This window comes from Microplitis demolitor, chromosome 2 (genome assembly GCF_026212275.2).
Source record: "Microplitis demolitor isolate Queensland-Clemson2020A chromosome 2, iyMicDemo2.1a, whole genome shotgun sequence".
Lineage (NCBI taxonomy): Eukaryota > Metazoa > Arthropoda > Insecta > Hymenoptera > Braconidae > Microplitis > Microplitis demolitor.
Window position 1 is genome coordinate 18270243 of NC_068546.1, and position 27991 is coordinate 18298233.

General features: G+C 27.1%; 4 protein-coding genes across 7 annotated transcripts; 1 reads left to right on the forward strand and 3 right to left on the reverse strand.

Annotated features, from left to right (window-relative positions):
* Positions 1-3752: 3752 nt before the first annotated feature.
* On the reverse strand, positions 3753-6679 carry LOC103568494 (zinc finger protein 184). Of its 2 annotated transcripts, none has more exons than XM_014441079.2 (4): positions 6470-6679; positions 5314-6183; positions 5118-5231; positions 3753-4617 (listed from the first exon to the last, which is right to left on the reverse strand). In XM_014441079.2, the coding sequence occupies exons 1-4, from the start codon at positions 6488-6490 to the stop codon at positions 3988-3990; spliced, it is 1635 nt and encodes a 544-aa protein (XP_014296565.1). In that variant the 5' UTR covers positions 6491-6679; the 3' UTR covers positions 3753-3987. The 2 variants fall into 2 exon arrangements, with proteins under 2 accessions (XP_014296565.1, XP_008543616.1); XM_008545394.3 differs by having other exon boundaries at positions 5314-6186.
* A 1792-nt stretch (positions 6680-8471) lies between these two features.
* LOC103568493 (kelch domain-containing protein 10 homolog) lies at positions 8472-11264 on the forward strand. 3 transcript variants are annotated; one of them, XM_008545392.3, is made up of 4 exons: positions 8472-8773; positions 9787-10416; positions 10487-10870; positions 10954-11264. In XM_008545392.3, the coding sequence occupies exons 2-4, from the start codon at positions 9841-9843 to the stop codon at positions 11119-11121; spliced, it is 1128 nt and encodes a 375-aa protein (XP_008543614.1). In that variant the 5' UTR covers positions 8472-8773; positions 9787-9840; the 3' UTR covers positions 11122-11264. The 3 variants fall into 3 exon arrangements, with proteins under 3 accessions (XP_008543614.1, XP_008543613.1, XP_008543615.1); XM_008545391.2 differs by lacking the exon at positions 8472-8773 and having other exon boundaries at positions 9408-10416; XM_008545393.2 differs by lacking the exon at positions 8472-8773 and having other exon boundaries at positions 9412-10416; positions 10941-11264.
* Positions 11265-13574: 2310 nt separating this feature from the next.
* On the reverse strand, positions 13575-26351 carry LOC103568491 (uncharacterized). The gene is made up of 9 exons (XM_053737031.1): positions 26063-26351; positions 24709-25587; positions 24181-24629; positions 21447-21591; positions 20263-20933; positions 16403-16439; positions 16187-16288; positions 15280-16098; positions 13575-14810 (listed from the first exon to the last, which is right to left on the reverse strand). Exons 1-9 carry the CDS (start codon positions 26151-26153, stop codon positions 13870-13872), a joined length of 4134 nt encoding a protein of 1377 aa, XP_053593006.1. The 5' UTR covers positions 26154-26351; the 3' UTR covers positions 13575-13869.
* Positions 18967-21755, reverse strand: LOC128667314 (zinc finger protein 37 homolog). Its single transcript, XM_053736922.1, has 3 exons — positions 21447-21755; positions 19995-20933; positions 18967-19915 (listed from the first exon to the last, which is right to left on the reverse strand). The coding sequence occupies exons 1-3, from the start codon at positions 21535-21537 to the stop codon at positions 19236-19238; spliced, it is 1710 nt and encodes a 569-aa protein (XP_053592897.1). The 5' UTR covers positions 21538-21755; the 3' UTR covers positions 18967-19235.
* Positions 26352-27991: the final 1640 nt, after the last annotated feature.

The following is a 27991-nucleotide window of genomic DNA, read 5'->3' on the forward strand; positions in this document are numbered from 1 at the left end:
ATTACGCCATCTTTATATATTTTTTATCTGTGGATAAAAAAATCTAAAACTTTAAATTACAAATATGTAAAACGAGTGTGAATGTAGCAGATACGAGACAATTTATAAGTTTTAAATGAATGTTAATTAAAATGATGAAATTAAAAAAAATGCACGTACTGATTTTTTAATTATCTAATTACGAATGTTGTAATTTTTATTCAAGTCACGTTTTATTTATTTATTCAAAAAGTTAAAAAATTGCCAATTATCAGTTACATTTACACTCATAAACATTAAATAGACACTTACGGACATCAAAATTAAATAAGTATTAAAATAATTTTATTACTCTTGTTCACTAAAATTTTTTCTTCGTTAATGATTTCATATTCTTTATCAATTTATTCGCCATCGCCAACTAATATATATATTTTTTTTAATAAGTGTGAATGTAGCAGACATCAGACAAATTTAAAAATAATAATAAATAGAGTAAATAATTAATAGAATAATATATATTATTCTATTAATTATTTACTTTATTTATCTATATTTTAAATTTGTCTGATGTCTGCATGACAATAAAGTTAGCAGACATTTAAAAATTTTTGGATTTTAGAAAAAAAAAAATAAATATTAAAAGCATATTTTGAAAAATTGAACGTATAGTTTATGAAATTTTCGACAGGTGCATTTTTTTAGAAATATTTTTTTTTTTCATTATTTATCTGTTAAAAAAATTTTTTTTCATTACAAATGTCTGCTAACTTTACTATCATGATATCTGCTACGTAGCAATGTACATTCACACTCATAATAGCGTGAATAATTAAAAAAATAATATTTATAAAAAAAGACCATTCGGCAGCCGAAATGGAAGGTAGATTTCTCACTTAATCTATCGAATAAGTTAATTTCGTACATGAATATCTTGTCATACATGTAGTGTGTAGTCATGGTATGAAATTTCTCGGCGGACTTCAGATAATTCATTTGACAAGACATTGTATAAATAATATACCAATCTAAACTTTTCGCAAATAAAGTATTGCTATATTGATAGTCTACAATGTTTATTTAATTTTTAGATGGTTATTATCACCTAACGGTATTACTATTAACAAAATATTATCTTCCAGTGCCAACAAATTAAAAGATTATATTATTAGTGACAAGAAAAATTTAACGGAAATAGATTTTAATGTGTAGTGCATAAGTTATTAAGATTTAAGACCATAAAAGATGCATGTTTCTATATTAAAAAAAAATTTTCGATGCTGTGAAAGTATCATAAAACAGTAAAAATGTCAATCATAGAGCGTACAGGTACATTTGAAACATCATTAGTGATAAAAGAGATACTTTTAAAATATAAAATAGCTGTGAAATTAAAAGGATATTTTGTTCGCAACAAAATACAACTGACGAAATCTGATTATAATGGGAAATGCTTGTTATGTAGAATAAAATCCATATTTTCAACATTTTTTGATTCCATAATAAAAATTTTCAAAGCCATCAAATTATTGGAAGAAATGGTCAAAACATAAAGTTTAAGGTCATAAATTAAAGCTTATCAGACAAGCTTTCAGATACTTTTTACGGAAGTTGCCTATGAGTATTAGTTTTAAAATTAAATGAACATGAAAGTGGATAAAAACTAATTTTTTCGAAAAATCGTGGAAATTTCAAACAGCCATAACTTCTAAACTAATTGACCGATTTAGCCCATCTTCGAATTTAACCGTGATAATCGCCCACAGAATAAGTGTGAAAAATTTCATCAACGAATGGTATTTTGAACTCCATTCAACTAATTATAATAGGTTATGACAAAATTCCTTGAAAAATCGACCATGAGAACAAATACAATACCTAGATTTTAAAAAAAATCTACCTAAAAATGCATTTATTAATTTTTGAATTTTTCAAACGCGCATTTTTTTAAATTTGATTTTATTAATTATTTACTCTATTTATTTATCATTTAAAATTTTTTTGATGTTTGCTACATTCACATTCATTTTTTTTTTATCTTTCATCTATTTTAATATTTTCTACTATGATCCTGAAATAGATAATCAACAATTTTCAAATTTTTTGCAACAAATCAATCATATTCTTATTAATATATTCTTTTGAAAAAAAATTCCAAAAATTATTAGACGTCGGCTAACTTCAGAATCATTTTTTATTTTATTTTTAAAATCTCATCGAATTAAATTGAATTATTATATCAAATTGTAAGTGTTTATAAAAAGTATTTTGATTTATCAAAATTTTGTTTTTAAGAATTAAGAAGTATTTCGTATTCAAGTAAACATATTAAGTTACTTTTAAAATACTAAATACTATAGTTTTTCATTTATTTAAGACTGCATTTGTTAGGCTTAAAATCTTATCAACTTTAATAACTCAAAATTTTATTACTCAAAGTAAATTCAATAATTGTATCAATTTATTACAAGATTGGTACTCTCTTATTATGATTGAAATTAATTTTTATACATATTTATTATTTTACACATAAAGTATAACATGTTGATATTTTTTTGCGTACTGTGGCATAATTTTTTATCCTTGAGTATGAAGATTCAATTAATAAAAAATTGACAGATAATGAAATCATGTACAAATTCCTACCAAATAAATACTGCTAATACTTCCATTATTAGTCCCTTGACAAATTTGGCCATTTCTTGGTTGATTGTCCAACAACTTGAGATCTAAGGCTGAAATACTTGAAACCTTATCTAAATGCCTTGTATGCCTTTAAACAGGTCAAATTTATTCTGTTAAATATCCAAGGTACGAGACGCATTTGAGGACATAATGAATTACATGTTGGAACCCTTCAAAAGAAGAGAACCTTAATTTTAATAGTTGCAACTATTCTAATAGTTGTAACTATCTTGTTTGTAATTCAAATTTGCTTTTGTGTCATTTTTTTTGACTATAAGGTAAAAGGCCCAGTACCCGATCACTCCATGTATTCGTATATCTATATTTAGTAAATATAGATATAAAAATACGTGAGTGATCGGGTATTAGTTCCCTGGTCAAGTACTGGGTCTCTTACCTTATTGTATAAATGCTCTTATCAACTCATTTCATGATGAAAAATAAAAAAGATTTAATGTATTTGAGTTCCGAAAACTTAGTGTTTCCTTAAATACTCTGTTTTGCACCTCCCGCCCTATACAGGCCTAAATAATGTTATAAAGATAGTAATAAAAATATAAGTGAATATTCAAGTAGAGCAATGGTTTCTCCATTGTAGTCTTAACTAAAAGTACACACTTTCTTACCCAGTTCCCAAAACTCGAGGATTTAAATTACTTGGGTAGAAGACCAGGTATTAATGATAATGAGTGTACACAGACGAAGGATTTTATGTATACAGGAATTTTAAAGAAAATAATTTAATGCAGCAACCATAAACCCAAATTTAATGTTAACTTTTAAATTTATTTTTATTAAATAACTGCAGATCAACAATATTATGAAGCAATAATTTTTATTGGTTATTATTTCTTAAAAAGCATTAAAAAATGATTATCAAAAAAGTTGAATACGTAAAATATTTATATTCATTATATAAAATCGATGTTTTCAATACAAAGTATATTGAAAGTTTGCTTTATAATTTTTATTCATTAATTTTAAGATTAATCTTATTACTTTCATTAAATGTTTATTTTTAATGAATTATTATTATTATTATTATTATTATTATTATTATTATTATTATCAAATCATGTATTGTAACTTTAAATGTAAAGTTTTTTTTTAATTATCTCAATACTATTGAAATATCGATGATTTATATTAAAAATTAATATAAGTGATTCCGAGTTCTTAATCTTAGTGAAATGAATGAATCCACCGGCAATTCGGCATAACTAGTTTAAATCTTTCTTGACCATCAATGATTATTATCTGCTCAATTAAACTATTTATTGCATTTAATTATAACGCAAAGTTTAAAAACCATCAACTATAGTCTTATGACTGATTAATTGAACATAAATCAGTAAAATTTTTTGATAATGGAACACGAGTAGATTTTCTTCTGAATTGTAAATTGTGAAATTGAACCAAGTGCTTTCTCAACGATTTCTTATGTTTCAATGATCTACCGCATTCATTGCAAACATAAACATCACGTTTTTTGTGTATTTTAATGTGGTTTTTAAATGAAACTGACCACTTTGTCGTAAAAAGACAAATCGAACATTTATAAAACTTCCCTATTTTGTGCTCCTTTCTGTGAACTCTCAAGTATTCTCCATCTGGAAAAGTTTTTTGACAAACAGGACACTGGAGTATTTCATCAGATGTTGACAAGCTCTTTTCGTGACGAAGTTTGTGTTCTTTCAGAGTGAAGGCTTGACTGTACTTCATCGGACAAATATCACACTCATATAGTTTCTCATTCGTGTGAGTGCGTATGTGTATCATTAAATTATACTTAGAGTAATTAACTAATGAACAATGAGGGCAACTGAAGCGACGTTCACGCATATGAATTTTGACATGACTTTTAAATATTGATAAATATACAGTTGAATAATTGCATTCTTTGCATACGTAAAGCCCTTTACTTTCGTTGAGAAATTCAAGATATTTTTTTACCTATAAAATTAAAATATTTTTAATTTTTAATTAGTGAACGTCTAGGTGAATTTTAATAATTATTAATTAAATTTAATTTAAAATCATGTCCAAATCAACTTAATCAAATGATAAATTCATAGGGAGGTGGACAGTTGAGTTACACTTTAGAATTTAATTTTGACCATAAATTGGACATCTCGTCCCTTTATTGGGACTTCTTCACCAATTTAATCATACAAACGCTATCGTAATAAATGTTTAAGAGAGATACGTCATAATGTTTAGTAATATAATTATTAACATTTTATATTTTTAATTACAATAAATAAATAACAACTTAATAGAATAAAAACAAACTAAAATTCATGTAACACTCAATACATTATACTCTCAACTGTATAATAATTCAAGAAATTCCAATAGAGGGACGAAACGTCCAATTTATGGTCAAAATTAAATTCTAAAGTTTAACTTTACTGCCCACCTCCCTCGGAATTTATCATTTTATTATTATTTACCTTTCGTGTTTTATTTTTTTTTGACTTCTTTGTCGAGGAAGAATGAGATATAGGAAAATCAGAATATGTTTCAGGAACAGTCTTGTCTTCGACCGGTAATAAATTTTGCTCTGTCTGTAATTACAATAGAATTAGAACGAATTTCAAATTTTGTATAGAATCATTTTTAAGAAATAGTGAGTTTATTTGAACTTACTTGTTTAGTGTCAAGTGTCGGTGTTGTCTTCAGTTTTATTTTCAAGTCTAATGGTTGCATATCTATAGTTAAATCTATCGGTTGCGTATCATAAGTTTCATAATAAGGAGAAATTTCATAAGTAAAATTCTTTTCTGTTTTTGGTTTTATTGTTAAATCTAGTGGCGTATCATCAGAAACAGTTTCAAAAGTAACACTGGTTTTTGTTGCTAGTTCTGGATTAATATCATCATCTTTAGAATTTTTAGCATGAGTCGAATCTATTCCATCAATTTTATTTTTTATTTCTAATAAGTTAACATCATTATTGTTTTCTTTACTCTGTAGAATTCGATCTGAAGTAACAGTTGCATTATTACTGCCATTTAATCCAGTTACGAAACCATAATAAGGAATTAATTTAGAATCATTAGTCAGAAAATAAAGAGTTGGTTTTAAATTAGGAATCATTGGATTGGAAGGCACAATATTTTGTCCAAATGGATTCATAGGTATCACGAAACCTTCAGCTAGTTGATTTTGAAATGGATTGTTATTGTTGAGAGATAAAACTGGGACCTCATTTGGCGGTAAAATATAATTAACTTGTTGCGCTGGATCTACTGTCATGTTTAATAATACCCTGTGTTGATCGTCATTTAATAAATTGTGAATAATCTTACTTTTATCTCTTAAAAAATCATTATTATTATTATTATTATTATTATTATTATTGTTGATTTTATTGTCGCACATCTGGATTGAGTTATTAATATTTGGTTTTTTAATTCCATTGTAATTATATTCAATAATTTTTCCATCAACACTCCTTCCCTTGTAGAAATTATTACTTGTTGAATAAATATTCATTATACATTCACTTATTCCATTCTTCTAGAACCAAATTTCAAAATTAGGTCATTATTAGGATTAAGATACTGAAGTTAGCGGACGTCTAAAAATTTTTGAATTTTTTTAAAAATGATAAATTATAAAAAAAAAAAAACATTTCACAAATTTCATCAGTAGCTTTTTTAATTTTTTACATGCAGATACTTTTATTTTTTAATAATTGATTTGTTGAAAAAAAATCCGACAATTGTTAATTGTCTGCTAACTTGAGGATCCTGTCATGCTTCCATTTTTTTTTTTTTTTTTACGGACATAACCTTCTTACCTGAGCATGTATTTCATTCATTTTAATCAACAGAAATACAGAGTGTCCGTAAATAGAAATTATATAACTCTTTAAACTTTTGAATATTTACCGGGTAATCGGATAAATTATAATTATTAACTTTTATTACATTTTATTATAATAAAACAAGCCTTATTAGAGTGCTAACTTCTATTATATTGTTGTTTTGAATGAACGAAATGGCGGAGAAGACGGCCACCACTAACGCCAATTTTAGTTCATCATTTTGTTTGATTTTTTATTTAAAATTTTTATCGCTTGGTGATGAAACAAAAAACCGAAGAATCGTCAACGAGAATTTGTAAATTTATTACCAATACTAAAATAATAATCTATTAGTATTTGTACTAATTTCATGAGATCAATTGATGTAATTAACATTTTTTTTAAATTTAGATCTGAGGTATTGAAGGCTGGGCCATGACTCGTACTAACCGAACTTTTTAATTTTACTTTTCTTTTAACTTATTAATCAATTGTTATTACAGAAATTTTGATAGCTTCTGAGAAAATTTTCAAACTATTTCGAAAAAATTTCATCATTCGAGTGACTTGATTATTCAGGACATAATTAGAAAAGTATAGAGTTCGAAAATTACTGCCCGACCTTAAAATAAAATAAAATTTGGACCGTAAGAAAAAAGAACTTTTCAAATTACTATAGCGAAATTTAAAAATAATTTTAAATCCAGTGTTCTTAGTATAAATGATCATATATAGTAGAGTAATTAAAACAAATCATTATTAAAAAGATCTAAAAAACGGTGGGCCAGGGTCAAAACTTCCCGGTTTAAGAGCTCAGAAAGCTTGAAAACGTCATCATTGGTAAACTTTTGAGTCGAAAAAGGATTGGACCGAAAAAACATAAATTTCGTTGAAAAAAAAATAAATTCTTGTCCGATGATATTTTTGGAAGAAATCGACCAATTTGCGCGTGATCTGCGGCAATCAAAAAAAATTGTTGAGACTTAGATTTGATCAAACTTAGGAACAAATCGGTTGAGCGATTTACGAGTTATATCACAAAAACTTTTAAAAAATAATTTTTTTATTTTTATTCTTGGTAGAACTTTTAAGCTTCTTGATTGACCAACTCCAATATTCAATCAGTTCTAAGCCTTGGTAAACTCTTTCGATTGACGCAAAGAACGTTCAAAGCGGTTGATTCGTTTCAAAGATATCGTCGGAATAAAAAAGTTTACACACACAAACACGGGTGGATGTCCATCCGAAAATAGTCAGAATAGCTTCATATAGGACTTCAAAACTTTGAGATCACCACCAGACTAGTTGGTGACCTATGGGTGCCCTATTATTCTATGTTTTGACCCTTGGATCTACTTCAATCAACGTACGATGGACGGTGGGACTCAATGGGTATAATTTAATTGAACAGAGCTTTTAGATAGCTCAACTAGAAGAGAATTTTACTTGTAACCAACATGATCTAGGTTCGATTCCCAGTTCGGACTATCCATGATTTTCCCAATTTAATTATAAGCTTTTCATTTAGAAATTTCCTTTCTTATCCTGCCCAATCCCCTCATATTGTAATTCTCCTTCCAACAAACGTGTCGCGATTTGGTGTGTCAATTGACAGACAACATTCCCCTTCCAATGATTGATTTTCGAAATTAAATTTACTAACAAATTGAAGATGGAAAATTGATGCAATGACCCTGATAGTAAGACTTTTCCTTTTCAAGCTGGTGTTAAGTTGTTATCAAGTTGATATATATAAATATGTAAATTATCGTTTTCAATAGTTTATTTTTTTAGCTTATCGGCGGATTTACAGTAAAATCTCTATAAAGTTCCGCTGTGAATAGTTCCGTTCTCCTCAATGTTTTCCCCTTCTTTTTAATATTTCTCCTTCGTTCGCACGGCATTAGGTGGAGCATATTTATATGTGTAAAGCAAATGTGTGAGGTCGATAAGATAGTTATTTTGTAAGCCAGCTTAGTCTTATCATCATAAAAATATAAACATAACCTCTGCTGCATCATTATAAGCTATAATTGAAATGAAGAACGATTATCGCTGAGAATTCAAATTTTCAAATTTTTTAGGTTTAAATTTATTCAATACATATTGCTCAACTTCTAATTGATAACAACTGCAATAAATTTTTTCACCAGATCTGTATCTGAAAGTTTAAATTTCTTTCTCTGTTTGTCGGAAAAATGGCGCATGCGCCAATTTTTATAATTTATGGTATCTTAGAAGAGAAAAGAACGATCATCTTCCCTCCAAACAAAGCAGTAATTTACACTTCCGGTGTTGGTAAAGTAAAAAATGAATTAAAAATTTTAATAATTAATTTTCTAGTGTAACGGCGGATTTATTTTTTGGAGGTCGCTGTGTCGAGATATCCATGTGCGTTTTCGTATTAAAGAGGTTCGACCGAATCTAATGTAAAAAGGATTTTCCAACTTTAAGATTTGAAACTTAGTATACATGTAAAAAAGTACTTTATCTATGTATTCTCTAAATTTGAATATGATCCACCGTCTAGTTTTTTAGAAAAAAAGGTTTAAAAATGACGTTTTTAAAGTTCTTATACCCAGACTCTTATGGCGGACAAGCTCCTGTCATGACTTGTTCGATTATTTTCATTGTTAACCTCCCAAGTTTAAGAAATAAAAAATCACATGCATTAAACTTGAATATTTTTAGAATATGATAAGATTTTAACAATATAGTGTTACCGTTGTAATTATTTAAATAATTCAAGTTGAACTTTATTATTTAATCTCGTTCATCGACAGAGATACATATTATTGAGGGTTTGGCAACGTCGCGGAAGCAGCTGAGAGAAAAAACAAAGATAGAAATACATTAATGAGAGAGACAAGATTAAAAATAAATTTTTCCCGCTTAAATTTGAATATTGATGTGTAAGAAGTTAGAACGCGCTGTTGCCAAATCTTTTTATCAAATCATATGAGTCAAAAATAACCAAGTCATTTCATTATCTTCTTTAATTAAATAAGTAATAAATATTAATTTATGAATTCGTTGTGTTATTATAAATTAAAATAATGAATTTTCATAACTATTAGGAGAATTTAGCAAACAAAAAAATTCAAACACTACTTTGACTCACTAGTGTCGGTCGAACCTTCTTAATACAACAAGTTGACATTTAAAGTATTATACACTAGTAAATAAAATAAATTATTTCGAAAAAGATAATAAGTTATCAACAAAAACTGCGTGAAGATTTTTATTTTATTTATTATTTTGAAAATTAATAAAGAAGTTTTATTATCATGATTAAAATGTACACATTCCAGCCGCATGTTTTTATTAAACATTCTTCGAATAGTATCATAAAACCTGAAGAAACAATGCACTCCAAAAATATAAGTTGTGATGGTAAAAATGTATATATTTACCAACGCGAGTATGTAAGTGATCTCGAATTTAATAATATCTGGGTGTACAATTTAGCTGGAAAACAATGGAAATTAATAAGGAATGCAAGTAATTCTCTGGATAATACTTATCCAATTGGTACTATTTTTGAATCAAATTATTTAATTATTTGCACAATACGAGTACCTTTTAATGACAACCTGTCAAGCCGCAAATGTCGATTGTATATTTATGATTCAAAAATCGGAGGTGGACTTGTCCGAGAGACAAGTGGACAGATTCCAAGTCCATCATTTCCACTTAACTTAATTCGTCATGGAAAATATTTGTATACTGTAGGTGCCACAAATGATCTTGAAGCATTTTCCGATGTATACAGATTAAATATAGAAAATGGTGTATGGGAAATTGTTTATATCTGTAAAGGACATGATGAAAATGAACCGCTTGGTAGATCAGATCATACTTTAGTTTATGATAACAATATGATTTATATATTCGGTGGTGATTGTCATGATCCTGAACAGGATGATGCATTTACATTTGTCGTAAGCACTTTTATTACGCTGATAAATTTTTTTATGAAAATAAATATTTATGTAAAATATTTTGTTTCAGAAAATTTCCGCGTTCGATTTAGAAAAGTACTGCTGGAAAATAGTAGACACTCGTGGTGATGAAAATAATATACCGCAGTATCCAGTTGAAAGAGAAGGACTCAGTGCAACGAGTTACACTGACCCAGATTCTGGTGAAATTAATGTAATAATATCTGGAGGAAGAGTTTATTCTGATGATACCTTCAGTGATGTAATGAATGATGGTTTCTATGAGAACTTAAATGATGTCTGGAGTTTGAATCTCACAAGTTTGAAATGGACGTGTCTCAAGAGATTTGGTACTGTTTTACCTCATTACGTTGAAAATCATTCAATGGCTATTTCTCCTGCTGGAAAACTGTTTACTTTTGGTGGAAATATTTTCAGTACTAACGTGGAAGAAGTATTTATTAATAAATTTATTTACGATTGTTAATTGTTGATGCTATCAATGTTTGAGTAATTAAAACTAGTAATTTATTTTAGCGAATTCGTTTTTCTTCTTTACACTCAGCTTGGCTCAGGATTCCCAAACTCACAGACATTTGTTGGGAAGCTGTTTTCCATTACTATCCAAACTTGAAATCAATGACTGACAAAGAATTATGTTCTCTCGGTATTCCATTGCTTTTACTCAAGTCTCGTATTAATTAATATAATATCTATAAATAAATTTATTGTATTCATTTTTATACATAACACACTAGCACAAAAAATTGTAAATGTCCCAAATTTATTTGAAACTAAATGTATTATTCTCCAGTTGATCAATTGCCGATAAATGTTTTAAGACTGAAGTACAAATTTTTTTACATTCAAAAATTTTTTCTATAAATATTTAAAATAAATGATCTAATAGCTAAATTATTGTTAAAGTTTAATGTTATTTTTTTATAATAAAAAATGTACTGAAAATATTCATTTAATTGTTTTTATTCTTTTATTATTGTTAGTAGGTAGACAGTTGATTTTCAATTTATATAAAAAATTATCTTTTTTTTTCTTTAATTATTATTTTTCTTACAAATACGAAAACGGCCCATTCTACTCCAATAATGAACGTCTGTAGACATCGAGGTAAACGGAGTGTTCATAATAACAATCCTGTCCGCAAACCTGTCTCAATGACAGAAGCCTATGGGTTTCCTAGTACTTATGAATTGAAGATGTAAAATTAAATCATTGGCATTAATGGATAATTTATCGATTTTATGGCCATCTTCAGACAGTGCCGTAACTTTTTAAAAATTTTCAATGACTTTCAATTGTCATAAGCGTATCAAAATTTTCACAATTAATGATAAAAAAATTTTGAAAATCCAAAAGTGCACGACTCATAATGCTCATTTATTATGAAATAATAAAAGAATAATAAAAAAATGGCAGGAAGCACGAATAAATTAAAAATATATAGAATTTTCTTAGAAATTAAAAATTCGAATTTCAATCATTTTTGATATTTTCAAAATTTGTGAGCGACCTTTTGAAAATTTTTTATCGAGCTAATTTTTGGAGAGGCTTCTTAAAACATCGTAAACCAACAAATTTTCATGCGAGATCGAAAAAAAAAAAATAGTCGGTTTTTTTTTGCCACCTTAATGTATATTATTAGAACTTTGAAAGCTACAATAATCGTGAGCAACAGTAAACTTTTGTAACATGAAGTTTGAATCACAATAGTTCAAATAGATTATTGAAATTTAAGTAATAATTTGTATAACTGGAGTAGATAATTAACAGTTACATCCAGATAAATTAACAAAAAGAAATTTTTTTGAAAATTTCAAACATGCGCTACTTCTAAACTTATTGGCCAAATTGGCTCATTTTTGAACTCGTTCAAGGTAATCGCCCAAAAAATTAGCATGCGATTTAATAGCGATCAGTTTAGAACTTAGGCTAACATCTGAGTGACAATATCCCATATGTATATAAGCTTTTGAACGAATGGTATTTTTGGAACCTACTCGACGAATTATGATGGGCTGTAATAAAATTTTTTGAAAAATCCACCATAAGGACCAATATATTTACTTTGTATACAAAAGTTAAATTTCTATGAAATATGAAATCTACTAAAAGAAGGCTCGCTCTTTCAAAATATTAGATTACTCCCGGGAAAAAATGATCAGACATGAACAGGCATGAGTCTTCAGGCTTGATCAGACATGAAAAATGACCATGCCTGGCCAGGCCTGATCAGGCATTTTCAGGTCTGATCAGGTATGTTTATGTCTGTTCGTGCCCATCCGGGAAAAAAAATTATATATAAAAAATGACCCTATATAATTATATATAATTATGTATATCTATATTATATTATATATAATTATTGCTATAAAAATTAAAAACAAATAAAAAATTCGGGCGTGTGCAGGGTTTGAACCGAGGACCTTGCGCTCGAAAGTTCAAAACGCTACCCGCTGACCTAAGCGATTTAGTTGAAAAGTACAATTCGTATGAATTTTAAGTAATAAAAATCTTATATGTGATAGATTCTTGGTCAACAAAATTTTATATCTATGAGCAGACATGAACAGCCATGAACATACATGAACAGCCATGAACAGACATGATCAGGTCTGATCATTTTTTCCCGGGACTACAATAAATTTATGTAGATACAAATTATTTGTAACTTATTTCTTTTTAAAACTGTATCCATTTTTTTGGTAAACTTTGAATTTACAATTATTGTATTATAAACCCACCGTGACAATTTAAAATTTTACTATGGCCATCATAATTTTTGAAATATATCTTTTAAAATTTTCATTATAGGCAATCGACATAGTCTGGCGTCACAATGATACCATAGTAATTCAAATTAGAATAATTTATCGCCATATAGAAAATTCGTCACTCCCTAAAATAGATTACCGACATTTCATTCAGCATAAGATATTAAAACATAAATTTAATAATAATTAAATTTACAATAAAAATAACAGTAAATAAATAAATTCATAATGTTTGGTAGATTTTTATTTTGTGGTATTGCTAATTTTGAATTCCGAAATAGTTATCGGGTCTGTTATCATAACTATAAATAATGATGTGTTTAATTAATCAGTAAAATGTATTCAATAATAATAATAATACTATTATTGTACTTCAAAAAGTTATACTTGTATTTATCAAAAATTAATCCACAAAATTAAGTATAAAATATAATAAAAAATTTTTAAGTTTAAAGATCTAGAAATGAAAAAAACATAAAATCAAAATTCTGTAGTACTCTTCTACAGTATTTACGTCAAGACATAATTGTTGATCTATGAGTTAGTTCTCTGGCTGACGTTTTTAATTGTATATTTCAACTATTGTTGATATATATGTCTATAAATTATTATCACAGATGTACACATTTTTGTATTATCGTTTAAATAAAGTAAATAAATCTTAATTTATTTTTGGTCGTTTTCTTTTTGATGCCTGCTTCTTTTCAATGTGATTCTGAATCATGTGTTGTCTTAAAAACTTTTTCTTTTCAAATGAATGCCCACATTGGTAACAGATACATAATTTGTTATTCGTATGGTCGTTGGCATGTTCTATTAATGCAAGTGAATCTGTTGTTTTGTAACAGCATACGGTGCATTTATAAATTTTTCCTTGTTTGTGAGTTTTAGTATGGTTTCGTAAACTAAATTGGTCGTTGTAACTTTCATGGCAAAATTGACACTTTAATACTTCGCCGGGAGGACAAGGCTTGTGAAGTTCAATGTGTTGGTTTAAAAAATACAAATGAAGGAAATTCCGGTTACAAATTTCACATTTATATTGTTTTTCTGAGTGAACTTTTAAGTGCATATTAAGATAATAAATACGCGTGAATTCCCTTGAACAAATTTTACATTGATGCTTTTCTGTATGCTTTTCTGTATGCGTAACTATGTGCGTTCCCAGATGAGATGTCAGGTCATATGCTCTCTTAAATTTAAAGTGACAAATATTACACTCATACGGTCTTTCGTCAGAATGACAAATCATATGTCGTTTCAAATAAGACAACTTTCTAAACGTTTTTTTACAAATATCGCACGTGATTGGATCTTTTTCAGTATGAATGCGCATACTTTTCTTCAGATGATTTGCTGTTGTGAGCTTGGAATCACGGGGCTTACAAGCAACTATTTGATCTGGATGATATCGACGCATGTGAGGTGTCAGACTAGATTTATAAGAAGTTCTAAATGGACATTCTGGGCACTGTATAGGTTTCTCATCACTATGTTTTCGCATATGAAGATTCAAGTAAGATTTACTGAGGGCTAAGTAACCACATTCCTTACAAGGTAGTTTACCAATACGACGACGCGGTTTATTATTTTTTAATAGCTCTGTAATGCAAAATCACAATTATTGTACGGAATATTTTTAAAACCCTGGCGGATTTGAATTACGGTAATTACCGTAATTTGCGGTATTATGAAGAGTTACAGTATTTTTTGCGGTAAACGTACGGTATTTTACGGCGAAAATTCGGTATTGTTTACCGTAAATTTGTAGAAGAGAACGGTAATTTACTGTGAAATTGCAACAAGCCCCGGTATTTTTTTGCAAAATAAGGTTATTGCACTGTAAAAACTGTAAAAATAAAAAAAACGAACGGTGCTTACGGTAAAAATGCCGGGAAGTACGGTGAGTTGCCAAATTTTATTTAATTCCCTGTAAAATATCGTCTATTACGGTAAATAGCCACAAATTATCGGAAATTACGGTAAAGTTTCCATGGCGATATCTATTCTGCGATAAATTCCCGTAATTCATACCCGCCAGGGAATAATGTAAAAATTAATAAATGCGTACTCTCTGAATCAACTGGTTTATTAGTTTCACTTTCAAATGATACTTCTGTTAATTTTGTTTCATTAGTCTTCGCAACTGATTTTGAAGTTCCAATAACTTTTCCAGGCACTTCAATTCTTTCAAGCAGAACAGAAGGAAGAAAAGACTTTGGAATATTTGATATGTGATGAGAATTATCAAAAGAATTTGTATTATCTTCAGCTTTAATTTGTCTCTGATTACTTATAAGAGTTTCTATTAACGAAATTTGATTATTTTTAAAATTATCATTATTTAAAACTGAAGTTTTATTTGCAAGTGAAGTATTTTTAACTGGCGTCGATGATGCAGCCATGTCAATACATTTTTTAAACTGATTTTGCTCGTCAATGGTTTTATTACTTCCATCAGCTTTGTCATTATAATCAAAATTCTCTTTTTTAATATCGTATATTATATTCTGTTCTTCATCATTATTTTCATCTATAGTTTCTGTCCATAAACCATTTCTTCCACTTAATGATTCAACTTTTGTAATTTTGATGTAACTCAACAAATCATTACTTTTGTCTTGGTGTTCATTTTCATTAGAAATAAAGAAATCATCAGTTAGCAAACTTGCCTGATCAGAATTTACGGAAGACAAAGAATTGTTTCGACTTATCCAAGTTTTATTGCTTGGATTTAAATCACTCTCGTATAAATTAATTACTGAATAATAATTAAAATTATTATCAACTTGTGAGTTTAAATTATTTTCAAAAAATTTCATTGTATCTTTAACAATTGGCTCATTAATTATTGTTTCATCTAAATCTTCCATATTTTCCTTATCAACAACTGAAACAAGTTATATAATAATTAATAAAACTTTATCGACACTACAAACATTTTAATAATTATTCATTCGGTTTTAATAATGACATACCTCTTGTTTCGTGATATTCAGGGTCTAAAATTGTTGAATTTTCATTAAATTCAATTTTGACAGTATCAGTATCATTATTTATATTCATTTTTATACTACAATCTATAATATTTTAAATTATGAAGTAATATATCCAATTATTGATACTTTATTTACTTTAAATAATTACTTAATGTCCTTTAAATATTTAAAAAATCAAATATTTTAATTTCATACTTTTTACGATGTCAATAATTGTGACTTTTACATGACCCTGAAGTTAGCAGACAATTAACAATTTTTCAATTTTCTTTTCACCAAATCATTTACAAAACAAAACAAACAAAAAAAATATATGCACATGTAGAAAATTAAAAAAAAACTATGGGTGCACTTTTTGAGTGTGAATGTAATTGACAAGCGGGAGTTTTTTAAATTTTTTCAATAAATGAATGAAATGTGAGTAGAATAAAAATAATAAAATATGGATTTACCCAAGTGGCACATAAAAAAAATTGTTGAATTAAATAATTGTTAACAATTAGTTACATTATAACCAATCGTTACCTTAGTTAACAAAAATTTTTTTTTTGCCGCTCAGGTAAATCAACGGAAAATCCTTACGCGCTTTTTTTTTAATTTCATTATTTAAACTAATTAAACTTTTTCATTTAAAATTAAAAAATTGTCTCACGTCTGCTACATTCACACTCATTTTCCTTGTTTACATTTTAACATTCATAACCCTGACAAGCCTATACTCAAAAAAAAAAAATCCAGATTATTCTTTCAATAATTTAATAAAAATGTTTATTTATTTAAACTAATGTTTAGTCCCGTCAATATTTGATACTAATTTATTTAATTAAATCAATTATTTATAACTTTTTGAATTTTTAAAAACTCTGTACCGCACACATTGTCTTCTGTCAACACAAAAATGGAGTAATAAAACTTCTTACAGCGCCACTTTTAAATTTATAAAAATAACTAAAATCAATTATAAATAATTATACAGTTAAATAAAAAAAAATGTAAACAATGAAATGAAAGCACAAATATAAGAGTGTTATAAGTTATTGATTAAACATTAAAAATTTTTGATGCTTGATAAAATGATTTAATTGAAGCAATAAAAAAAATTAATAGACTTTACAATAAAGTTGGACTTCGGTTTCCATAAACTAATCAACAACTTAATAAACTATGCAGACATTGGATTTAATAACAATTGCCCAGTTATTTATAAGCAAATGTTACATAGAAAAATAGGGTCCCTTGGTGTAAGAAATATTTTGCATAATAAATTGAAGACAATTCCTTAGCAAAGATTATATTAAAATCAACAGAAACTGAGATTCCTGGTTAAAAATACTGATTGAAATGAATTGAGAAGCGGTCACTCCATGCAAACTGTATCTCTACATATACAAACAAAAAATTTGAAATTATTTAAAGGAATTCGAATTTCATCATTTTTAATTCTTTTCAATCAATATTTTTAAACAGGGGGATTGCTAATAAATATTGTTTATAAATATTCAGACAATATAAACAATATTGGAGACTTCATCAGCTACCAATATATTTACAGAGCTATTGATTATACTACCGTGTAAGAAAAATATTCCATAAAAGTTCGAAATGTGGAACTTCTAAACTTTTGAGATAGATTAGAACTTCAAGTGGAACTTGTAATTTTAATAGTATAAAGAAAATTTATTTAGGATTTTATATGAGTGAAGTTTGACTGAAAAAAAAAAAAAAAACGTGTTTCAAACTTTTTCTTAAAAACACATTTACTACTATTTACCCTGGTTCCCAGGTAGCACACTTGCCTTTGTGGCATCTATAAGATATCAGTTTTTAGGCTACTTTTTGACTTGCCAATAAGGCATCAATATGTTGACAAAACGATCAAAAATTTATGTCACCGAAAAAATACCTACTTAAAAGACTTAAAACAAGTGACGACAAAAAGTAAATTACAAATAGTGGTAAAAAAGTCATCTAAACGACTTTTTAATTGACATGAGACAGTAAAAACAACACAAATTTTTTCTGTTTCCGGAACCAACATTTGGATGTCGTATTCATATCAAAAAAGAAGACTTTGAGACAAAGAAAAATTTGTCTTGTCCTTTTAAAAGACATTTTTAAGATGTCTTAAAGCTGACTCGGTGCTACTTGAGAATTCCGAAACAGTTCAAAAACCTGAAAATTTGGAACATTTTTTGATTCTTATCGGGCTATTGGTTTTCAATAGAAACTTTTTCGGAACGAGTTTTAAATGTAGTTAAAATAAGTTCTGAGAAATATGTTTTAAAAACGTTCTTTGTTGACTCAAAATTCGCTTGCATAAAGCCCTAGATAATTTTTTTTTACTATCAAAATTACAAAAATTAAAAAAAAAGTTCGACTTGAATTTCTAGTCCGACTTAAGCTTAAGAGTTCCATATGAATTTTTTTTTTAATCTTTTTGGAATGAATTTTTTTAGCATGAGCTGTTCCTTTGTTGACTTTCAAATTGTTTAATTAGTAAACTATCAGTAAAAAATAATCTTGTATATTGTCGTATATTTTAAATATATTAATTAATATCTTTTAAACATATAATAAATGGCTTTAGCTTTAAAAAGTACATGTCGGATGTTTGAATAAATTTCTCTATTATGTGGAGGATATTAAAAATAATAAATATATAATAAGTTGATTAATTAGTCATGGTTATTATATTAGACAAAGAAATTGGTAGGTTAGTTGTTATTATATTTTAATTTATAAAATTCACAGATCTTTAAATTATAATACATAAGTGATTACCAAAAATAAACTTTTTTGATGAAAAAATAAAATATCAAATATTTAATTGTAAATAACAAAGCAATAAACTCCAATGATTATTAAACTTTTTCTACTTTCATTTTTTACTTTTAATCATTAACATTAAATTTTTTTCAGTTTTCTTTAGATAGTAACGTTTAGGAGCACAAATATCAAAACTGATAATATTTATAAACTTAAATCAACCAGTAATCTCTATAATAATTTTCAGTTAAATTTTAAGCATCTAAATTTTATCTTGCTCTAGATATTCAATTCCATGGATATTGATAATGTGACGAATAAAATGATCATATCGTACATAAGTAATACGATTATGGCAATGAGTACACTTGTAAACTCTTGATTTTTTAAAAAAATTATGCATTCGATACCAATGTCGTTTAAATTTATTTTTATTTGCAATCGACCTACCGCAATCATCACAAATAATTTTATTGCTTATGTGATTTTTTACATGTGCCTCTAAGTTTTGTGAGGATGTTGCTTTATAACAACAAGTATTACATTTGAATAAACTTCCAATTTTATGGGTTTCAATATGAATCTTCAAACTATATCGATCTGGTAATAATTCTTGACAAACTTTACATTGCCGCGTCCTAACAGATGGAGAAATCGAATGATAATAAATTATGTGGTTTATTAGTAAATTTGCTTTTTCGAATTTCTCATGACAAATGTCACATGATAAATTTTTATCAATATGAGTAAACAAATGTGACTTCAAAGCGTTTTTGTACATAAAAGTAAACGAACAACAAAAACATTGATATGGACCTTCGCTAGTATGCGTTGTTTTGTGACGTATAAAATGCGATTTTTCATTGCTTGCATAATCACATTTTTCACACTTGTAACACTTCCTTCCATTGTGACGATATCGTTTATGATATACAAATTTTTCTGAAACATTAATTCATAAATAATCACTAAAAATAACTTGTTTTTTCTTTAATTAATTTAAAAAGTTATAAATATTTACTTGTTGAAGCAAAAAAGCGGTTACATTCTCTGCAATAATTATCATTTTCTGCGTTACTTGAAGAAATTACAGTGTTTTCTACGTTACTTGAAGAAATTATAACATTTTCTGTGTTACGTAAAGAAATTATATTGCTTTCTTTGTTACTTACAGAAATAATATCGTTTTCTGCGTTGTTTAAAGAAAGTATGTTGTTTTCTACGTTACTTGAAAAAATTGTGTTTTTTGCGTTACTTGAAGAAATTATAATGTTTTCTTCGTTATTTACGAAAATAATATCATTTTCTGCGTTGCTTAAAGAAATTATGTTGTTCTCAGATACTGAGATTCTGTCAAGTTCAACCATTGGAAGACATTTATTAAATTTTTTCAATGAAGATTTAGAAATCTTTTCAGTTTGGTGTTTACTATTTGAAATTTCTTTCAAATCTTTCCGTTTAAATAATGGAAATTCATTATCAATTGGAGTTTCAATCACAGTAGACGATTCTCGATGACAAATATCATTTGTTGTCTCTTCAATATTTTTTAAGTTTAATTGATTCGTATTCCCATTACTCGAATTTTGTCTGTTACTGTCAGGAATTACTTCCTGTACATCGTTATCATCATAACTGTCTATAATATCCGCAGTCAAATTTTCTTGTACATTCAATGATTCGATTTTCACAATCTTTATACGACTGAGGGAATCCATAATATTATTTTCATACCGTGTAGCATACAATTTTAAATATTCATCGTTACCCTGTGAAATGGAATCATTAGTGAAAGATAATAATTGGTTTTGTTCCATGAGACTGTTAATAATCTTCGCATTACTATTTATTAGTTTATTTATCAAATATTGACTGTCAATAATTTCTGGATTATTAGCGTCTTTATATTGTGGCTGAGTCTTTGTTATTCTTCTATCACTGTATTGTTGCACATCAATATCTAAAGCAGATTTAAATATATAAATAAATGTCACGCAATATTATTTACATTATTTCAGTAATTAAATCACCATGATGCTGATAGTAACTGACATCTGACAATTCGAATGTTTTCATGAATAAGTCACTTATCATTAGACTACATTATTACAAAGGTGAAAAAAAAATTACTAAAAATTCTTTGCATGTATCTTTAATAATTTTTTCTTATCAGAAACTAATTTTTTTTTTATTTCAGTGAAAACAAATTTTTAAATGTCTGTTACTTTCAGCACAATTAAATGATCCTCAAGTTATTAGACAGTTAAAAATTTTTGGAGTTTTCTTTAACAAATCAATTTAAAAAAACTAAAAATATGCACATGTAGAAATTAAAAAAAAACTATTGATGCAATTATTTTAAATATTTATTTTTTTATAATTTATCGTTTCGAAAAAAATTGCAAAAACTATTAGACATCGGCTAACTTTAGTATCATTAATAAATCATCAGTTATCAAGTATTATGGCATACCATCAGTTTTTCCAAGTGGCATATTCATTATTGTAGAAGCGCCATCATCATCTTCTCCACTACTTATTTCGATAATTTCTATTACACTCATTGTTTGATTACATGAGATATTATTACATTTATTATGATCAATAATCTCAATATCCTACGAAAACACTAAATTTTATAACAGATATAAAATTTTTTCAAAGAGTAAGTTGACGTTCATTTTTATCCCACACTTCGGAAATTAGTCTAACCTCACGTCGTGACGTCGTTAGATTACAAAAACTCAGAAATTTCCGACTATTTTCGATGGCGAAGGTAAGAGACCCGGTACCCGATCACTCATGTATTTGTATATCTATATTTACTAAATTTTACTAAAGACATGGCACAGACCAAATTTTTTTTTTCTTATTTTTTCTTAATTATATATTTTATAGTTATATATATTTAGTCATATTTAGTGTCAGAATAATTAAAATATTATTGAATTTGAAGAAAATAAATAATGAGTGTGAATGTAGCAGACGTGAGACAATTTATAAATTGTAAATAAACAAATAAATGAATTGTAATAATAAAATTTGAAAAAATGCGCGCACTGATTTTTCAATTACCTAAATACGTATTTTTAAATTTTTATTTTGCATTTTTTTCGTTCATTCACAAATTTCCAATTGTCTGCTACATTTACTCATAAATAAATACGATCGTCTTTTTTTTCTCCGTAATTTAAATGTAATTCGAATGTTATAGATAAGTTGATTTATCTCGAAACGGCAATAAAAAAAGAGTTTAAACCATAAAAAAGGCACGAATTCATCTCGATACCGTTTAAGCAATACCAAGTTTAATTATACATGAACTTATTCTATCATATAGATGTCCGGAACAAAATTTTCCTATGACCCTGAAGTTAGCCGACACTCACCATTTTAAAAATAAAAAATCTTATAACTTGAGAAAAAAAATAATTTTCAAATTTAAAAAAATGCTCGTGTAGATTTTTCAATTTTCTAGACGAGTATTTTTTTCAAAAGATCAAAAAATGAAAACATCGGTATAATTTAAAATTAAATTTTAAGATAACTTAGTTTTTTATTTAAAAATTTTTACTAACATTACTTTTTGATTTTTATATACAATTTTTCGAAATCTAGACAATTTTTTTTTATTTTTACTTTTCGAATTTTTAATCCGAAAATTAATCACTACTCGCTATTTTTAAATGAAATATCTTGTAATTTAAAAAAAAAACAACACAAATTTTAGATTTTGAAAAATACTCTTGTAGATTTTTTAATTTTCTAAATGTTTATTTTTTTTGAAAGATCAAAAATACTCGAATTGTTATTTTAAATAAAAATTTATAAATTTATAATTAATTAAAAGCTAATTCGTTTTTAAAATTTATACTCGGAGGCGATGACAATCATAGTTTTTATTTACTTCAGTTCAAGTATTTACTATTCGCTAACTAATTATTTTTTATAAATGGTACTTCGATGTGTTTTACATTTTAGAATGTTTTCTTCAATAATATTTCGTTTCGTATATTTTTACTGTTACAAACTTGGAGTTTTACCCTTTTAGTTTATTCAACGAGATTTCTTTTTCGATAAGATTGTCTACTCAACAACTTGTCGCATATCGAATATTTTGCATCGAACGAATTTCTTTTGGACAGTGACTTTGTCCCCCACTTGTAGTCATAAATACAAGAGCCTCCGACTATAAATTTTCTAACGAATTAGCTTTTAATTAGTTATAAATTTATAAATGTTTATTTAAAATAACAATTCGAGTAATCTGTCAAAAAAATACACGTTTAGATAATTAAGAAATATATACGAGTATTTTTTCAAAATTAAAAAACTTTTTTTTTTTCGAAAAGTGAAAAATAAAAAAAATACTCGTCTCGATTTCGAAAAATTGTATATAAAAGTCAAAAAGTAATGAGGTTTGTAAAAATTTTTAAATAAAAACTAAGTAATCTTAAAATTTAATTTAAAATTTTACCTTTTAGCACACGTGACATTAATTACAATCATTCAAATACATAATAATAAATGACTTTAGTCTTAAAAAAATACATGTCGGTTGTTTAAATAAGTTTCTCTATTATGTGGAAGGTATTAAAAATAATAAATACATAATAAGTTGATTAATTGGTCATGGGTATTATATTAGACAAAGAAGTTGGTAGTTTAGTTGTAATTATATTTAATTCATAAAATTCACAGATCTTTAAATTATAATATATAAGTAATTAACAAAAATAAACTTTTTTAGTAAAAAATAAAATAGAAAATATTTAATTGTAAATAACAAAGCAATAAACTCCAATGATTATTAAACTTTTCCTTTTTTCATTTTTTACTTTTAAATATCAACATTAAATTTTTTTTTAGTTTTCTTTAGATAGTAACGTTTAGGTGTACAAATATCAAAACTGATAATATTTATAAACTTAAATCAACCAGTAATCTCTATAATAATTTTCAGTTAAATTTTAAGCATCTAAATTTTATCTTGCTCTAGATATTCAATTCCATGGATATTGATAATGTGACGAATAAAATGATCATATCGTACATAAGTAATACGATTATGACAATGAGTACACTTGTAAACTCTTGATTTTTTAAAAAAATTATGCATTCGATACCAATGTCGTTTAAATTTATTTTTATTTGCAATCGACCTACCGCAATCATCACAAATAATTTTATTTTTTGTGTTTTCTTGCATGTACCAATAAGTTTTGTGAGGATTTTGTTGCATAACATGAAATATTACATTTAAAGAAACTTCCATATTTATGGGTTTCAGTGTGAATCTTTAAACTATATCGATCTGGTAATAATTCTTGACAAACTTTACATTGCCGCGCCCTAACAGATGGAGAAAACGAATGATAATAAATTATGTGGTTTATTAGTAAATTTACTTTTTTGAATTTCTCATGACAAATGTCACATGATAAATTTTTATCAATATGAGTTAACAGATGTAATTGGAAACTCCATCTCTGTTTATAAGTAAACGAACAATAAACACACTGATATGGACGTTCTCCAGTATGCCTTCTTTTGTGACATATTAAATGCGATTTATCATTACTTGCATAATCACATTCTCTACAGTTGTAACGCTTGCTTCCATTGTGACGATACCGTTTATGATATACAGATTTTTCTGAAACATTAAATCATAAATAATCAATAAAACTAACTTTTTTTTTCTTTAATTAATTTAAAAAGTTATAAATATTTACTTGCTGAAGCAAAAAAGCAGTTACATTCTTTGCAATAATTATTTTCTACGTTACTTGAAGAAGTTGTATCGTTTTCTGCGTTACTCGTAGGAATTACGTTGTTTTCTGCGTTACGTGAAGAAAATATATTGCTTTCTTCGTTACTTACAGAAATAATATCGTTGCCTGCGTTACTCAAAGGATTTATATTGTTTACTGCGTTACTTGAAGAATTTGTGTTGTTTTTTGCATTGCTTGAAGAAATAATATTGGTTTCAGGTATTGTGATCCTATCAAGTCGAACCAATGGAAGATATTTTTTTAATATATTTAATGTATAATTAGAAATTATTTTAGTTTGGAGTTTACTATTTGAAATTTCTTTCAAATCTTTCCGTTTAAATAATGGAAATTCATTATCAATTGGAGTTTCAATCACAGTAGATGATTCTTGATGACAAATATCATTTGTTGTCTCTTCAATATTTTTTAAGTTTAATTGATTCGTATTCCCATTACTCGAATTTTGTCTGTTACTGTCAGGAATTACTTCCTGTACATCGTTATCATTATAACTGTCTATAATATCCGCAGTCAAATTTTCTTGTACATTCAATGATTCGATTTTCACAATCTTTATACGACTGAGGGAATCCATAATATTATTTTCATACCGTGTAGCATACAATTTTAAATATTCATCGTTACCCTGTGAAATGGAATCATTAGTGAAAGATAATAATTGGTTTTGTTCCATGAGACTGTTAATAATCTTCGCATTACTATTTATTAGTTTATTTATCAAATATTGACTGTCAATAATTTCTGGATTATTAGCGTCTTTATATTGTGGCTGAGTCTTTGTTATTCTTCTATCACTGTATTGTTGCACATCAATATCTAAAGCAGATTTAAATATATAAATAAATGTCACGCAATATTATTTACATTATTTCAGTAATTAAATCACCATAATGCTGATAGTAACTGACATCTGACAATTCGAATGTTTTCATGAATAAGTCACTTATCATTAGACTACATTATTACAAAGGTGAAAAAAAAATTACTAAAAATTCTTTGGATGTATCTTTAATAATTTTTTCTTACCAGTAACTAATTTTTTTTTATTTTAGTGAAAACAAATTTTTAAATGTCTGTTGCTTTCAGCATAATAAAATGATCCTCAACTTAGTAGACAATTAAAAATTTTTAGAGTTTGTATGTAGAAATTTAAAAAAGGTATTGGTGCAATTATTTAAAATGTTTTTTTTTTTTATAATTTATGATTTAGAAAAAAATTCAAAAAATATTAGACGTGGGCTAAATTCAATATCATATAATAAATCATCAGTTATCAAGTGTTATGACATACCATCAGTTTTTTCAAGCGAAACATCAACTAATGTAGAAGCGTCATCATCATCTTGGTCACTACTTATTTCGATGATTTCGATTACACTCATTGTTTTATTGCATCAGAAATTATCAAAATTATTACGATTAATAACTTGAAAATCCCACAAAAATATTAAAGTTGATAAAATATATTAAATTTCTTCAAAGAGATAGTAGTCCAACCCTAACGAGAAAGTTGTCCGAAAATGGACAGTGAGTTATAGCAAAATCATGCTAAGCAAAAGTATTAGTAGTGGGACGGCGCCTTTTTGGTTGGATCGACTATCAGTTGACGTTAATTTTCATCCCCACTCTTTGAAAATCAGTCTAGTCTCACGCCGTTGGATTACAAGCCGAAAGTTTCCTACTATTACCGACGACGACTTACGTAACTCTTTGAGAAGAATTTATTATAAATAAACTTGGGATTTTTGTTTCTACAAAAAAACTTATTTCTTACCTAAGAATAATTTATACATTTTTTTTTGAGATAGTTTAATTGTTTTAACTCTTGCTATGTAATGTTTAATGTGTCAGTAATCAATAGTAATTTAAACAAGTACATTATAAAATAACGATTGTGTTAAAAGAAAAATATAAGTAAATTTCATTTAGTTATTCAGTTACATATTACATTTTTATAAATAAACAGATAAGGTAAGAGATCCCGTATCTGATCAAGAATCTAGTACCTGATTATACTTATATAATTATAAATATATATAGTTATACAAATACATGGAGTACTAGGTATTTTACATTACAGATAAATGATACTGGAATCTTGTGTACTGCATGCGCCGCACGTTTTCTGTTTTAAATTTTACAAGTATTTTCATAGCTATTAAAAATTCACCATCACTAATTTTCCGGACTATCTGGTAAGTTCGGAATCTGTATGGGGTTTTATCTCCTAATGAGGCAGAGAAATTCTTTTATCCTTTTTAGTTCATTTTAAAAGCGTGGTATGTTAAAAAATTTTTTTTATTTCAATATTCTTATTCTCGGCTTCGCCTCGGCCAACAATTAGGCCTCCATGTGATCTGAGACATTTCTTACTTTACTTCCCTAGGTGTGTAATATACTATTTACCTATATTGTTCGTTGATTACTGCACAGAACAGTAACCAGTACTATCTAGTTTTTTCCGTGTGGACTAAAAATGAAAATGTTTTGTTGCTTGATAAAATGGTTTAATTGATACAATAAAAAAAATCGGTCTGTTATTGACCCTGCGGGCCAGCCCCAAAACTTTCCGCTGCTTTCAAGCTCCTTAAGCTCGAAATAATTGTTGTAGATACATTTTCGTGCTCGAAAATACTTTTGTATGCCTTTGTTTTCGAAAAATAACGTTTTTTACCGTTTTTTCTACAACGATATCTCTCGAAAGAATTCACCGATTGAGACGGTTGAGGTGGCAATCGACGCGTTTTATTGAGTTCTAGAGTTGACCAAATTTTAAAATCAGGAGACACGGTAGTATCTCGCGCCAAGTACACGTTCAAATGAAACATATGTACATGTGTAAAGTGTCATGGCGCGAGCCTACCGTGTCTCTATACCGTAACCGAACGGTATTTAGCTCCAATTTAAAAAAAAAAAGAATTCTAGAAAATTCCTTTTTCAGTCGAAAGATAATTGATTGATTTATCAAGACGTTTTTGAGAAATTTTAGAAAAACTGAAAAAATTTTTTTTATTAATGTTTTCGTTAACGGTTTCTCTGGAACGAATGAACCGATTTTGATGGTTGAAGTAGCATTCGACGCGGCTTACAAAGTTTAAAAGCTGTTTAGATTTTGGAATCAATCCCTTTAGCGAATAAAAAGTTATTCAAAAACAACATTTTTGAAAAATTTTATTTTTGAAATATCTCCGAAAGTACCCTACCGATTAAGCTCAAATGT

Excerpts from the sequence above, each read along its gene's own strand:
- LOC103568493 (XM_008545391.2), top strand. The coding sequence starts at position 9,763 with ATGATTAAAATGTACACATTCCAGCCGCATGTTTTTATTAAACATTCT. Across the intron at positions 10,417-10,486 it reads ATGATGCATTTACATTTGTC|AAAATTTCCGCGTTCGATTT; the intron begins GTAAGCACTTTT and ends ATTTTGTTTCAG. Across the intron at positions 10,871-10,953 it reads TCAGTACTAACGTGGAAGAA|CGAATTCGTTTTTCTTCTTT; the intron begins GTATTTATTAAT and ends AATTTATTTTAG.
- LOC103568491 (XM_053737031.1), bottom strand. The coding sequence starts at position 26,153 with ATGAGTGTAATCGAAATCATCGAAATAAGTAGTGACCAAGATGATGAT. Across the intron at positions 20,934-21,446 it reads GCCACTTGGAAAAACTGATG|ATATTGATGTGCAACAATAC; the intron begins GTATGCCATAAT and ends AATCTGCTTTAG. Across the intron at positions 16,289-16,402 it reads AATTATTGACATCGTAAAAA|ATTGTAGTATAAAAATGAAT; the intron begins GTATGAAATTAA and ends AAAATATTATAG.
- LOC128667314 (XM_053736922.1), bottom strand. The coding sequence starts at position 21,537 with ATGAGTGTAATAGAAATTATCGAAATAAGTAGTGGAGAAGATGATGAT. Across the intron at positions 20,934-21,446 it reads GCCACTTGGAAAAACTGATG|ATATTGATGTGCAACAATAC; the intron begins GTATGCCATAAT and ends AATCTGCTTTAG. Across the intron at positions 19,916-19,994 it reads CCGCTTTTTTGCTTCAACAA|AAAAATTTGTATATCATAAA; the intron begins GTAAATATTTAT and ends TTAATGTTTCAG.
- LOC103568494 (XM_008545394.3), bottom strand. The coding sequence starts at position 6,490 with ATGAATGAAATACATGCTCAG. Across the intron at positions 5,232-5,313 it reads CGACACTTGACACTAAACAA|ACAGAGCAAAATTTATTACC; the intron begins GTAAGTTCAAAT and ends TTGTAATTACAG. Across the intron at positions 4,618-5,117 it reads AAAAAAATAAAACACGAAAG|GTAAAAAAATATCTTGAATT; the intron begins GTAAATAATAAT and ends TTAATTTTATAG.